Source organism: Mandrillus leucophaeus, unplaced genomic scaffold (assembly GCF_000951045.1).
Source record: "Mandrillus leucophaeus isolate KB7577 unplaced genomic scaffold, Mleu.le_1.0 Scaffold889, whole genome shotgun sequence".
Lineage (NCBI taxonomy): Eukaryota > Metazoa > Chordata > Mammalia > Primates > Cercopithecidae > Mandrillus > Mandrillus leucophaeus.
The window spans coordinates 762,091-776,671 of record NW_012109685.1 but is presented as its reverse complement, the minus strand read 5'-3'; the positions used below and the strand labels follow the sequence as shown (position 1 = coordinate 776,671).

The 14,581-nt window shown below is 39.4% G+C and overlaps 1 protein-coding gene across 2 annotated transcripts in view; it reads right to left on the bottom strand.

Annotated features, from left to right (window-relative positions):
* COL9A1 (collagen, type IX, alpha 1) overlaps positions 1 to 14,581 on the bottom strand; it is a 100,878-nt gene that overhangs the window by 31,126 nt on the left and 55,171 nt on the right. For both annotated transcript variants that reach the window (XM_011969391.1, XM_011969392.1), the window contains 9 exons: positions 13,668 to 13,721; positions 9,768 to 9,821; positions 8,339 to 8,392; positions 8,153 to 8,206; positions 7,966 to 8,019; positions 7,479 to 7,532; positions 6,381 to 6,425; positions 5,272 to 5,325; positions 5,130 to 5,183 (listed from right to left, as the gene is read on the bottom strand). In XM_011969391.1, the coding sequence (XP_011824781.1) occupies positions 5,130 to 5,183; positions 5,272 to 5,325; positions 6,381 to 6,425; positions 7,479 to 7,532; positions 7,966 to 8,019; positions 8,153 to 8,206; positions 8,339 to 8,392; positions 9,768 to 9,821; positions 13,668 to 13,721 (477 nt within the window). The remainder of the gene's footprint in view (positions 1 to 5,129; positions 5,184 to 5,271; positions 5,326 to 6,380; positions 6,426 to 7,478; positions 7,533 to 7,965; positions 8,020 to 8,152; positions 8,207 to 8,338; positions 8,393 to 9,767; positions 9,822 to 13,667; positions 13,722 to 14,581) is intronic.

The following is a 14,581-nucleotide window of genomic DNA, read 5'->3' as shown; positions in this document are numbered from 1 at the left end:
AGTTAAAAGACATAAATCACTTAGAATTATGCCTGTCTCATAGTAAGCATAGTCGAAGTGTTAGTTATATTGATCTGAGGTAATTACTAAAGAAATTAGTCAAAAAAATTTTTAACCGAATGTTAAATTAAGTGTTCTTTGCTTTTCAAATCCCCCAAGTCTCTTTAAAAGCACAAGTTGTGCTTGGAAAAAAATAAGTATTTAGTCCTCATGTCTCCAGTTTCTGTCAACACCACTGATCATCGAGCAGGCAACTTCTTTATAAACAAATACTGGGTGCTATTTTGTAAAAATTATTTCCAAAAATACTTACAGCTAAATAATTCAAGTTGGAGGTTTTCCTTTTAAAATGGAACTGTTAGACTTTTAAAAGATCACAGAAAATATCAGATTTAATTTAATTATACTTATATTGCCAAAATTATTTTCCCAATAAATGGATTTTATTCCATCATGCTCTAGCTTGTAATGGCTGCTGTCTTTGTCCAGCTACCCAAAATGCTAACTGAAAAATGAACACTATCTTCAGTACCTTTCCAATTCACAAGTTGGAAACTATAAATCACTATACTTAGCATGTACTATATATTAAGTGCCTCTCTCTGGCCAAAAGAGTGCTGATTAACCCAGGAGATCAATTATGATTTCTATAGATTGCTGCTTTTATAAACCCGTTTTCATGTTAACATCGAAAGATCGTATTAGTTCTACTAGAATGGTAACATTTACATTTGTCACAAAGATATTTTTAAAATCTATTCAATTTTACATCATATAGTTTGCATATTTCTCTTGTGTAGGTTGATATATGCCCTCATACAGAGGCAGAAAAAAAATCTGTCCAAACCCTAACCATCACACACATCAGCTTCACAAATTGTTGACAGAGGAAACATGCCAGTGCCTAGATGGAGCGGGAGGGTGGCTTAGATCATTCACAATACAACATTTGTGGATCTCTGTTGGTGTTGGAGGGGTGGTAAAGGACCACAAGAGAAAGTAGACAGGCTTCTGTACACAAGGAACGTATCATCTTCGGAAAACAGAGATAGAGCAGCATGAAACTCATCCCAGTCAGAGCCATGAGAGCAGAATGAACACAACCCACTCAGCAAAAGCCCTGGCAAGTTCTCAGAAGCCAGGAAGACAGAAGTGGACCAAGAGCTACCACATGGTAGGACCAAATGAAAAGCCCAGGTCATGTGCCTGTGCAAAACCAGGAGCCACCCAGACCAGGTGAAAACCAAGGGGAGTGCCATAGAGAAATACAGAAGCATAGCCCACGTCATAAAGGCAGGCACCCATACGAAATCACTGGAGGCACCAAAACGAACGGACTATATTTTTGCAGTAATATTGGCAAACATTAAAGGAAATACCACTTAATTTCAAAAACATGCTTCTAGGACACATTAGAAATGTGTGTTCATGTCTTCATCTCCAACCCGCATGCCTCAGTAGCTCATTTCTTCTTCTTAGCTTGTTTTAGATTTGCAGGAAAAACTGATCAAACATGTGAGGCATTGTTAAAAATGTATGAACTTATCTACAAAACTGAATTTAATGATGTAAAGTGAAAGAACAAACGTGTCTTTCAGTAAGTGGATGTGGTGTTAAAACTCTGCTCCAGAACTATAATATTTATAACCCATCATGACATTTTTCAGAAAATTTTATAGCAGGTGAGAAGTCAGTTATTACCAACAAAAACAGCATGGCAGGATTTATTGTGCCTCCAATTCAGTTTGTTTCAAGAAGTATTGATTGAGCGCTACCTTATGGCAGGCCCTGAGGAAAGCGAGGTGGGAAACACAGCAGTGAAACAGACATGACTAGCATCTTCTGCAGTTACCACGGCATGGGGTACAAAGGAGACAAGAGTTCAGAATAAGGAAAGATCACTTCTCTCTGGGGGACAGGGCATAATTGGAAATGTTTTCATGATGCAATTAACATTCCAATTACATCTGAGATGGCTTATGGGATGTTGAGTCAGAGAAATGAAGAAAAGAGCCATTGAAATGCAGGGTCTGCCCTACAGGAAAGAGGTACGGAGAGCATTTGAGAATTAGCATGGAGTCCAACCTGACTTGAACACAAGATCTGAGTAAAGCCGAAATGAGAAGTAAAACTGGGAAGTTAACAGACAGTTTAAGATTTTAGACTTCCTCTCACTGTCCGTGGAAATCCATTGAAGATTTTTAAATGGGGAGAAGTGAGTATGGACGCTGTACTTTGGAAATACCAATATGGTGGTGTGTGTAGACTCAGGGAACTATCATTCCCCAGGGTCTTTGGAATTGTATTTGGCATTTTTGTTTGTCCCAGTGACTGTGGAGACACTACTGATGTTCATGCAGGGTGGAGGTCATGGATGTGAGACACCCTGCCATGTGCAAGAGTTCTGGAAAACAAAGAACTAGCCCAGCCCAAATTGTAGCAGTACCCTTTGGGAGACACTGGTAGAGAAAGGAAAGACTTCAGCCGGTGAGACAACTGCAGTAATCCAAGCAGCGGGTGATCACCTGAGCCAGGGTGGTAGTAGTGGGAATGGAAATGAAGAGTCAAATGTAAGAGATCTTGAAAAGAGGACAGAACCAACGGGTCCTATTTGTGATAGGAAATGTGATGGAGGAAAATGCCGAGGTTTTGAGCCTCAGGGACAGGAGCAATCGCAAGAATTTGGACTCTTACAGAAATTCAAAAATCAAAATCTAAAAAATCAGATCCAAAACCCTGCATCAGCATAACCTCCTATGATTTGCCTTTCCTCACACAGGAGAATCAACCCCCTACCCCATCCTCTCCTGCGGTGCTGCCTCTGGTTCTTCATTGCTTTATGCAGCCCATGCCAAGCAGCTCTCCCTACTCCATGTCATGTTTTGTATTCACGCATGGTCCTGGCCCACAAGTGCTCAGTCAATGTTCCTTTAACTATATGGAGCTTTCTGCTCTTTAAAGTGTCTAATACAGCCGGGCGAGGTGGCTCACACCTGCAATCCCAGCACTTTGGGAGGCCAAAAAGGGTGAATCACCTGAGCTCAGGAGATTGAAACCAGCCTGGGCAACAGGACAAAACCCTGTCTGTACAAAAAATACAATTAGCTGGGCGCAGTGGTGTGCGCCTGTAGTTCCGGCTATTCTGGAGTCTAATGTGGGAGGATCACTTAAACCCAGGAGGTGGAGATTGCAGTGAGCCATGATCTTAGCACTGCACTCCAGCCTGGGCAACAGAGCAAGAGTCTGTTTAAAATAAAATAAAATAAGATGAATAAGAGATGTAATAGTAAACACTCACAAAGCTTTAATGGCCCCACACTGCTCAATCTTCCTGGGCTCGTCATATAGCATCTTCATTGTTTTAGAAATGTGATCTGGCTATAACATCATTGCTTCGACAGTTAACTTATGGAAAGTATTTTAATTAGAAATTCACAAGCTTCAAGCCAAAGAAAAGCATAAAAGAAGCACAGAGCAAGTGAGTGGGGAGCATGATGAGCTGGTTGCTTTGGCTACAGAAATCTCAGGAAACCACCTGGTGGAAGTTGGCTGACAAATATCTGTGAGAAGCGAAGAAATTCCATTCTCATGCCACAAGACACCTGGAATACTTCACTTTTCTCAAGTATGAAAATCTTCATTCCACATGCCCAAGAAATGCTTCAAAAGAAGTAATAATGATATTTGGAAATGTTTCTGTGTTCCCACCTGGAGTTCTTTTGGCTATTCAGCAGCCTTTGGAAATAAGAACTGAAACTGAAGGCCAGAGAGAATGTTTTAAAGTCAAATTTAAGTGTATAATATTTAATTTCCTAATCAATTTCTCTCTAGGGTTAAACTGTATATAGTGAGAAAATAGTCATTGCTATGGCTGCTGTAAAATAGACAAGTTTACAAACTCACACTAAGAGAAGTCTGGTGGTTTCTCCAAAGCAGAGCTACCCTATGACCCAGTAATTCCACTCCTAGGTAGGCCCTCAGGAAAAATTAAAACATAAGTCCACACAAAAACCTATATACAAATGTTCATAGCAGCACGTTTGATAATGGCCAAAAAAATGGAAATAATCCAAATGTCTATCACCCAATGCATGGATCAATAAAATGTGATATATCCACATAATTAATCCCCACAATTAAATATTATTCAAGAATAAAAAGGAATGAAGCACTGATACATGCTACAGCATAGATAAACCTTGAAACATTATGCTAAGTGACAGAAGCCAATCATTAGGAAAAAAAATAAAATATAGCCGGGCATGGTAGCTCATGCCTGTAATCCCAACATTTTGGGAAGCTGAGGCAGAAGGATCGCTTGAAGCCAGGAGTTCAAGACCAGCCTGGTCAACATAGCAAGACACCATCTCTACCAAACAAAACTAAAAATTAGCCAGGTGTGGTGGTGCACCCCTTTAGTCCCAGTCACTCGGGAGGCTGAGGCGGGAGGACCTCATGAGCCCAGGAGTTCAAGGTTGCTGTGAGCTATGATTGCACCACTGCGCCCCAACCTGGGTGATTGAGTGAGAGAGACCGTATCTCTTAAAAAATTAATTAATTATTTATTTTTTAAAAAACAAAAAGCTAACATATTGTATGATTCCATTTACATGAAAATTCCAGAACTGGCAAATCTATAGAAACATAAAGTGGATTTGTGGTTCTCTAAAACCGAACGAATTAAGAGGAAATGATGGATGACTACAGGTGGGAGGTGGGTATAAGATTTCTTTTTTTAGGTGATGGAAATATTCTAAACTTGATTGGGGTGAAGGTTGCACAATTCCATCAATATGCTAAAAATCAATAAAGATGGGTGAATTATGTAGTATGTGAACTGTATCTCAATGTTGGGTCTTTTTAAATCACACTAAAATATTTTCTTCAACATGGGATGAGAGCAGAAAGGGTCACCATGGTTTTTGAGGCATTTTATTTTTGTTTCCATTTTCTGAAAAGGCATGCTGTGCATCTAAATAGCACTTCATCTCTTTGTCTTGGACTAGCATGGGCTCAAACATCAGACAGCATTCATGGATGGATGAATGAATGAATGAATGAATGGAAGAACATCCAACAAAGTCCTGAGAAGGTGCTTTGGGACAGCACAGCAAGGAAGGAATACTCACAGGAAGCCCCCTGGGTCCTCGGGGTCCCACCTCTCCTGGAGGCCCCTGTTGGCCCTGTTATGAGGAAGGAAGGTAGAAAAAAAGTTAACGCATACTGATTACAACAGGTTAGAATTTGGGGAGAGGTAAAATGGTGTCTTACCGGTTTGCCTGAATTTCCCATCGGACCAGGCTTCCCTGGAGCACCTGTACTACCCTAAGGGTAAAATGCAACATTCAAAGTAACTCATGCTGAAGTAAGCATAATCATCAATCTGCCTTACCCAGACTGGGTATCTCTTACATTTGAATAGCATTAATTCCCTGCTTTCACACTGAGAACCTGGGAATGTACAGAATCTCTTTCCTGTTAGATACATCAAAATTCTTTAGATTCAGGATATTGTCTGTGAGTCTAAGAAATATATTACAGGTCCAATGTCAAACAATCAGCGGTTTTAGCCTTCATTTAAGGGGATCCTCTTCAATTATAGGATTTTTCTTTCTTCACAATAATAATAATATATGTCTTTCCTTTACCATTTCTACCTCCAATATAATTCTTTGACTCTTTTTATCTTACATTAAACTATTGAAATTATTAAGAATCCAACCAACATGGGGAAATAGGATGTGCTGCTGAGAAAGCCCCACCAGCAAGCTCTAGGGAAAGCACATGTCTGGAGACGCCCTCTCCACCATCAATCTCTTGTGCAGCTCAGGATGCTGCAGACCTCTGTGATTGGAGGGTTGCAGCCTGGTACTCTAATAGCGACCAATCTCTACATTATTCACCTTTTATCTCTTTTCTTCTCAAGCAAAGCTATATTTTATCCCTTAAAATTTTTTCCACCTATTGTTTTTAACTGCTTACATTTTTGTTTTATGTAGGTCAATCAGAATGTGAAAAAAATGCCTAGTATCTTTTTAGTTTAGCTGAATCATCCTAATAATAGTCTCTGACACAAGTTCTGCGGCTTAGCAGTATCTTCCTTATTTTAGGTAGTAAGGAACAATAAAATTTTCTGTTTTATACTGGCAAAGGATGACATTTTCATTAAGGAAATCTAATAAGCAGCATTTTATCAAAGTATGCTTTCTGTAGTTAGGAAAAAGATTAGTATTTGAAGCCTTAACACTTTTACTTTTGTATCTCTCCCTAGGGCCAAATATAAAATAAAAGACATGCTGAAAGTATTAAAAATTATAAATATGTTAGTAAATAATAAAGAAATTAAGAAAAATATTAATTTAAATTTTAAAATATTTTACCTTTTCACCAGCAACACCCTTTGCACCAGGAATTCCAGGTACACCCTAAAAGAATACATACACAATGCGAGTTTAATCACTTCCTCTGAGAATCCATGAGATGCCAAGCCCACTGCACACTGCAGGGAGGCTGAGGGAATCATGGCAACCTCAAAGCTTTAATGTGAGGAAGATGCTTCCTAGTTCCCAAACCCTGCACAGTCATTTATAGAACTACCCACAGTTTAGAGGGCATGACTTTACTATATCTGGCTTGTTAAAGCTAAATGCCCTTAAAGCAAATCTTGTCTTTAAACTAAAGTTACTTTTCAAGGACAAACTTCCCAAATTAGAATCCAGTACCATTTTCAGGTCAAGAGGAGCTCTAATAGGCAGGACAGAGACTACAGGCTTGTGACATGGTTTCATGTACGGAGTAATAAAATAAGACCTCTCAAAAATGTTGGGCTTTGTAGTAGAAAAACGAAATGGTAGGAAGATGCTGGGTCTAACTCAGATTTGATATTATTGGGAGTGCTAATTTATCTGATTATTTAAAAAGCATTAGGTGTCATAAAAGATAGGGGGCCAGGCTTTGATATTACCAAGTATTCTTTATTAATTAGAAAGATTTGCCTCCAAAGAGCCAAGAATACACGTGGTACAATCCACATGAACTTCCAGACACATTAATGCAAGGAAACACCAATTTGAATGACTAAAAATAGTACATAATCCAAGGGGTCAACTGATCACACTCTCAGCACTCTTGTAGCTTAACCCTACTAAGAAGAACTTTAGAACTGGTTTAAAGTGGAATGAAATATACATAACCCTAGAGCTTAGGGTTAGTTAAAAAATATATTAAAAAGACTGAGTAAACTAAAGACAGAAAAGGAATCCAAACCATAAAATTAAAGCCTATTATTTACAGTTATTACACAAATAGCTATTCAGAGAACAAGTATATAAAATACAAATGTAAATTGTAAAAATGTAAAAGTAAAACATCGTATCTTCCCCAGAACTTATCAAATTAGGTAGCATGTCTCTCCCCAAAATGTATATCTTGAAAACATGTATATAAACCAATTAACATGTAAAGAATCAAATACTTACTGGTAACCCCTGCAATCCTGCATCACCAGGAGGCCCAGGTTTTCCTGGTTCACCCTGCAAAAAAAGCTTTTATCACATGATTGAACCTGTATGAACTGCTGTATCACTTTTAAGAAAGGGAGGAGCACAGACGTTTTAAGTAAAAGGATTGTCCCAACAGCTGACTTTACATGCACTTTTATAAAGTGACTTAATTTAGGGTGAGGGAGTAGGGTGGGAAATAGGACATAATTCGACCAAAACGCACAGTCTCTCTCAACCTACTTTCATCAACACGGTAATTTTACTGAGTTCCTGAAACCAAGCAAATAATTATACTATTCCAACAAATATTTCATACTTGACACTTGATTCAAAAATTAAAGGAAGGGAAAAAGCCAAAGCTAGCTAAATAAATATTTTGGTGATTTAGTAATGGAAATGTTGCGCTCAGTTGGCCAGGGCAGAGGCAGTCCCACTCACTCTTGGACTAAATTACACAGCCTACCTTTGTTCCAGGCATTCCAGGGATCCCATCACGGCCATCCACACCTGGCAAACCCTAAACACACACAAAGCAACATACTGTCTCTTACATACAGTCACATTCTTTTTCCCTTCATTATTTTCTAAAGTTTTATTGCAAGTCAATGATCACTGAAAAATGTGCTTGATGACTACAGCTCAGGACATACCGTGTCTCCTTTGGGCCCAGGGAGACCAGGAATTCCTCTAGCACCTTGAGCCCCCTGCAGGGCGGAAGAGAAAGAATAGATAAAACATGTTCAGTTATCATAATACTTAGACATGTCAAAGAGATCAGCATAATCAGCAGATGACACTGAAAAGCAGGAGGCTTAGAGTGACGAATTTAAACTCACTCTCTCTCCTTTGGGACCTGCTTCTCCTGGAGGTCCTCGCTGTCCTTGATCACCCTGTATGAAAATAAAATTTGTTAATATAAGCAAAAGTTACTTATTAATCAACTTTTAAAAATTAGAAAGCATCATCCGTGTCACCCAACTATTGGTCTTCCACCACAGTGGTTTTGCTCTATCAAGGAAGTCTAGATGAAGAAATTTTTCTATAAAAATGGCATTGTCTCAAAAATGGATATTGCCATAGAGATAACTAAGACTTGACTGTCTTTTGTTTTCCCCTTAAATGCATTATGCCTCTGTGTTCTTGCGTGTAACATATAATGGCTCCATGCAGTGGATTTCGACATCAGTAACTGCATGTACATATCAGCTAACTTCATTGACTGTTATAGAGGTTTGAGGTTTGGATTAGTTGCCAATCTTTCCCTCATATTATTTAATCCCATAGTCAATATTAGTGATTTCTGTCGAAGTGATCTAGCTAATGTTGATATATGCTACAGATGGTAATAGATAAGAGGCTGTGTCTTCCTAAAATACAGTTTTTGTTGAGTTGCTTAACTCTAAAACCTCAAATGGCTCCCTATTGCTACTGGATCTGTTCAAATGGCTCAGGTTGGCATTAAACATTCTCCATGATTTAGTTCTACCTTATTCATCCAATCTCATCTTTTCAACCAAACTTTCAACTCCAGGCAGTGACAGCCCCTAGGACAGCACACATATCCCATCACCACCAACGGTGCCACCCCTGTACTTTGCTGCCTTTCCTGCCCACAGGCTTTCAAACCAACCTCCCCCTCAGGTCCTCTTACATGGATGACATCTATCCTATGCTTTAGCATTTGATCTTGTATAGTTTATCATTGAGTTACTTTCTGTCTTTCCCATTGGAACACAGTTGGAAATTCTCTTTGACAGTTGGAAATTCTCTCTTTCTTATATCTTTTCTACTTTTTATGTGGCATATTCAGTTATCAATGGATGGCTTCTTTGTCTATTTCCCTCAAAAAACAGGCTTGAGGAAATCTAAAATAATGACACATGGACATATGGCAATCAAAATGTGGAATAATGAAGTCAGAAACCATAGAAAATGAAAAATATCAAATGGGCAAGAAACTAGAAATGAGATAGTTACTGAGACTCAACGCATCCTGACAACCAAAGAAAAGGAAAACACAGCAAACATAAATACTTAATAATTTGGCTTAATCTGTGAAGAAAAAAAAATCATATCACGTCAGAAGAACATTTCTATGTACCCAAGAAAGATACTTGTCTTAATTAAATTTAAATTTAAACATATACATAAAAATTGTCCATTTTTCCACTTTAGTTATTCACATGTAAAGAATACTGCACACATATGCATACATAGCAAAAAAAAAAGTCTATCATTGGGCTTTGTGGAAGGAAAATCACTTACAGGTGCACCAGGAAGACCCTGAGGCCCAGGTTCGCCATCTAAGCCCCGAGCACCCTGCAAAAATCAAGACAGTGGAAAAAACCGAGATCAGTCATGTATGTTAAAGGAAGCATCCACCTTTCTAAAGACATGTAGTAGCCAGATGAAAAGGAGGTTTTATGCCTGTAATACAAACAGTGATCCCTGAGGAGTAATTACTCAGGCACCTCAGGTAAAAAAACACTTGTTTACATCTACTCAGCATACCAACTGTACTTAAACACAATCTTTGATGCCACCCTGTTTTTTTTTTGTTGTTGTTGTTGTTGTTGTTGTTTTGAGACAGAGTTTCGCTCTTGTTGCCCATGCTGGAGTACAGTGGTGTGATCTCGACTCACTGTAACCTCCACCTCTCAGGTTCAAGCAATTCTCCTGCTTTAGCATCCTGAGTAGCTGGGACTACAGGCGCATGCCATCACGCCCCAGCTTATTTTTGTATTTTTAGTAGAGACAGGATTTCACCATGTTGGCCAGGATGGTCTCGATCTCTTGACCTCATGATCTGCCTGCCTTGGCCTCCAAAACAGTGCTGTGATTACAGGCGTGAGCCACTGCACCCGGGCAACTCTGTGTGTTTTAAGTTAACACTGCACCAATTCTCAGTTGCTGACATGAGCTAAACACACAGGTGCTTATTAATAGATCGGTAAATCTATTAGAAGAAGTTTGGTAGCTACTCTCAGGGTTCTTAACATTTCTACAGAAATTCATTAACTGCCAGGCGGGCGGATCACATGAGACCAGGAGTTCGAGACAGCCTGACCAACATAGCAAAACCCAGTCTCTATAAAAATACAAAAATTAGCCGGGTCTGTTGGCACATGCCTGTAGTCCCAGCTACTGAGGAGGCTAAGGCAAGAGAATCACTCCTCCCAGAGGAGGAGATTGCATTGAGTGGAGGGAGCACCACTGCACTCCAGCCTGGGAGACAGAGTGGGACCCTGTCTCAAAAGCACACACAAAAAATTTATTAACGGTGAAGGCCATGGAGCCACTCTAAGAACAACTGCTATACTCTGGTGCTGCCACACTGTGAAAGGGATTTCTGGGATTCTGGATCTCCCACCAAGATCTGGAATAAGAAGTCCAGCCATGTGATTCATGGAAGGAATTACAGGAAGGACCTTAGTATACCCTCTCCCATCCTAGACAGATATTAGGTTCAATTCGCATAAAGTAACCAACCTATTTTCTCAAGAACAGATCCACTTTACCAAGTGATGACATAAGAATGACTCAGAGCTTTATAAATCTAATTATCTTGAAATAATCTCTGATGTGCCTAACGTATTGTACACTATCACCTCTTTATTTTCATCATGAGAATCAAAATGTGATCTTAAGATCTTAAAAAGTGTTTTTAGTGCTATCTGCATGTATGTATGCTATCTGACAAAATATAACCCCTGTCTTTCTTTTTCTTATCTACTAAGTGAATAAAAAGGCATAATGAGGCAGCCTTCTAATGAACCAGGTTGAGATGTGAAGATGATAAAATAAATGAAAAACAATCAAGAGTACTGGATAGATGTCAGGCCAAGAAATCAAGTGTCAAATTTGAATCAAGTGTCAAATCAAGGAAACTAGGTGGACAGCATGTATAGTAAGAATTAAAAATTAGAAAATCCGTGATAGAAGCTTCAGACATAGGTAGAATCAAAGCACTCAACTGAAGCAGAGGTACCAGAGAGCCCTGAAATTCTTTGATCCCTGAAAAGTAGGACAGAGCAAAAGGCATTCTACATTCACCAGAGAAGAAGAGATTTTGAAGACCTGACAAAGACCTTGAATTTATCACTCACCTTGCATTACAAGAGCAGAACCCAACCTTTGCATTATAGAAATGGCTTTGATGCACTCTCTCTCTCTCTCTTACTGCTGTTCAGCATGAGCTTAGACTCAAACTGCTGTTACTAGGTAACAACTCTATGGGTCTGAGTTCACAAGAAGAGCTTTTTTTTTTCTTTCTTTCTTTTTTAAAGCAATTTGACAGAACTCAGAGGAAATGAGAAGTTTGAAAAATACCAAACAGAAAAATATCTCAAATGAAGACCATATCAAGAACAGTAACTGGTTTCAAAGTGAGGGGTCACATATTCTAGGGGATGATTTAAATCCAGAAAAAATGAAGGTATCAGCAGCTCTGAAATAAATGGGATCTACTATCTAATAAAAGAAAAGATACACACTGAATGTTACTTAAGGTAACATAAATATAGAAATATGAATGCATCTAATATGTTTTACAAACACAAAGTTTTCAGAAAAGAAATATTGATCGAAAAAAATGGATAAGGAAAGCAGGCAGAATGAAAATACCTAGAAGTGACAAAGAGCCTGGAAAGAAAACATTAAATTGACAAAAAAAGTTGATAAATAAGCCTGATCCTTCATTCACCAAGCTGTGCATCTCTTTTTTAAAAAGAAAAATTTAATTTCATTTATTGAGCATGTACAATGTACAATGCATTATTCCTTAACTGTTAATAAAAGGCTCTGTGCTGGTGGTGGAACTGACACCAATTAGCCATAGAGGTTATAAAGAGAATGAGGTCAGGGTCAGAAGTGGTGGTGGGAAAAGATGCTTTTCGTATTTTCTGAAGCCTATAAATTAACTTTCCTAACATTCTTTCCAAGAAGTGGTAACCACTTTCTCAAAATCTGATAGAGAGGCTAACCACATCCCTACACACATGCCAAGGAAAACACTTCTGAATGCATCATGATGATTCTGTGATGATAATCACTGAGCTAAGCACTGCCTGTCCTTCATCCTCCACCAATGGCAATACCTCATCCTTCTAATGCCATCTCCTTCATGGACCCTCTCAGTTTTCCTATTAAGATTAGCTCTGCTTCTGCTGCACTCCATCATACCACTGGCCCTCAGATTCATGTCTCTTTTGCTTACATTGTAGTTAACTATCTACTTATTTGTCTCGCCCAATAAATAACCGACTTGATAAAGGTCTTACTCCCCTTGGAATCTCTCCAGCAGCTTGCAGAGTGCCTTGGTATGGAAGTGCTGGGAGAATCTGGTTTCTGAGACAGGTATAAGGGCAGGCTAGTGTCCTCCAGCCATAAGTGTATAACCCATGCTAAGGGCAGGGCTCATGGATCAGCTTGCAGGTGGGTCACTGGAGGCCCCAGTGTCTTTGGGGATGTCCTGCCTTGGCTTACCGCTCATTTTCCATCCTCCCTGTCTTTGTCTTGCCTGACCAGAAGCACTCCAGGCACTGTGCCAGTGGTATCAATGCTAACTGCTGATCATGACAATGAGGTAAAATGTAAAAACCTTGTTTACTCTGATTTACTCAATATAATTTAAAATAGATTAATACATGGCAAATATCATGCATACTGCTCATTCCTGTTATCTGTGCTTACAACATAATTGCGAAAACCTCATCACACATCTACAAAGCATCATAAAATGTCATGTTGTTAGACTGGGTGCAGTGGCTCATGCCTGTAATCCCAGCACTTTGTAAGGCCAAGCTGGGTGGATTACCTGAGGTCAGGAGTTCAGGACGAACCTCACCAAATGGTGAAACCCCATCCCTACTACAAAATACAAAAATTAGCTGGGTGTGGTGGCAGGCACCTGTAATCCCAGCTACTCTACTCGGGAGGCTGAGACAGGAGAGTTGCTTGAACCCGGGAGGTGGAGGTTGCAGTGAGCTGAGATTGTGCCATTGCACTCCAGCCTGGGCAAAAAGAGTGAAACTCCTTCTCAAAAAAAAAAAAAAAAAAAGAAAAAAAGAAAAAAAAAAGTTGTTGAATAAAAAGCTTTGTTTAAATAGCCAGAATTTTAAATATTTAACACATTTTGATATTATATTATTGTCATCACCATCTTACTTTTTCCCCTTTGTCTCCAGCTATGCCGGTGATGCCTCGCAAACCCTGGGCTCCCTGGAAATGTAAAAAAGAGAAGCGAATTATTTTAGTTGAAGCAAAGCTTTTTAAAATCTCATCACAAAAGCTGATCTAGAAAATGGAGATTATCATAACCAAAGGTAATACTAAGAAATAGTGACAATATATAGACAAACATTTCTAGTTTAGAAAGTCCAGGGAGAATTCTTCAGATCGTAAACATTTTTATAAAATTCTGAAGTCTTACACAAAACTGGAGTTGACAAAAAAGTAAATATCAGCATAAGAGAAATTGTGATAATATGTTTGACTTACCTTTTAACTCATATATAGAACTGATACTATTATTCCCACTTCCTTCATGGCATGTAGCTTGGTGACATGTAACATGATTTTAAACCTTGAAATAATTTTTTCCCACCAGTGGACACCATCAAAAGTAGTAGTTTCCCAGGCTAGCCCACGAAAGCCTATAACCGCGCGGTGGCTCACGCCTGTAATCCCAGCACTTTGGGAGGCCGAGGCGGGCGGATCACGAGGTCAGGAGATCGAGACCATCCTGGCTAACACGGTGAAACCCCGTCTCTACTAACAATGCAAAAAATTAGCCGGGCGAGGCGGCGGGCGCCTGTAGTCCCAGCTACTCGGGAGGCTGAGGCAGGAGAATGGCGTGAACCCGGGAGGCGGAGCTTGCAGTGAGCCGAGATCGCGCCACTGCACTCCAGCCTGGGCGACTAAGCGAGACTCTGTCTCAAAAAAAAAAAAAAAAAGCCTATAACCTAGAAAGGAGGTGGAGCCTCCATCAACCCCTTGTAGTCACTATTCATGATACCATTCTTATGAGGAAAGGCATTCTGAATTCCAACTTGGGGCAATAGGAACCTATCGTAGGCATA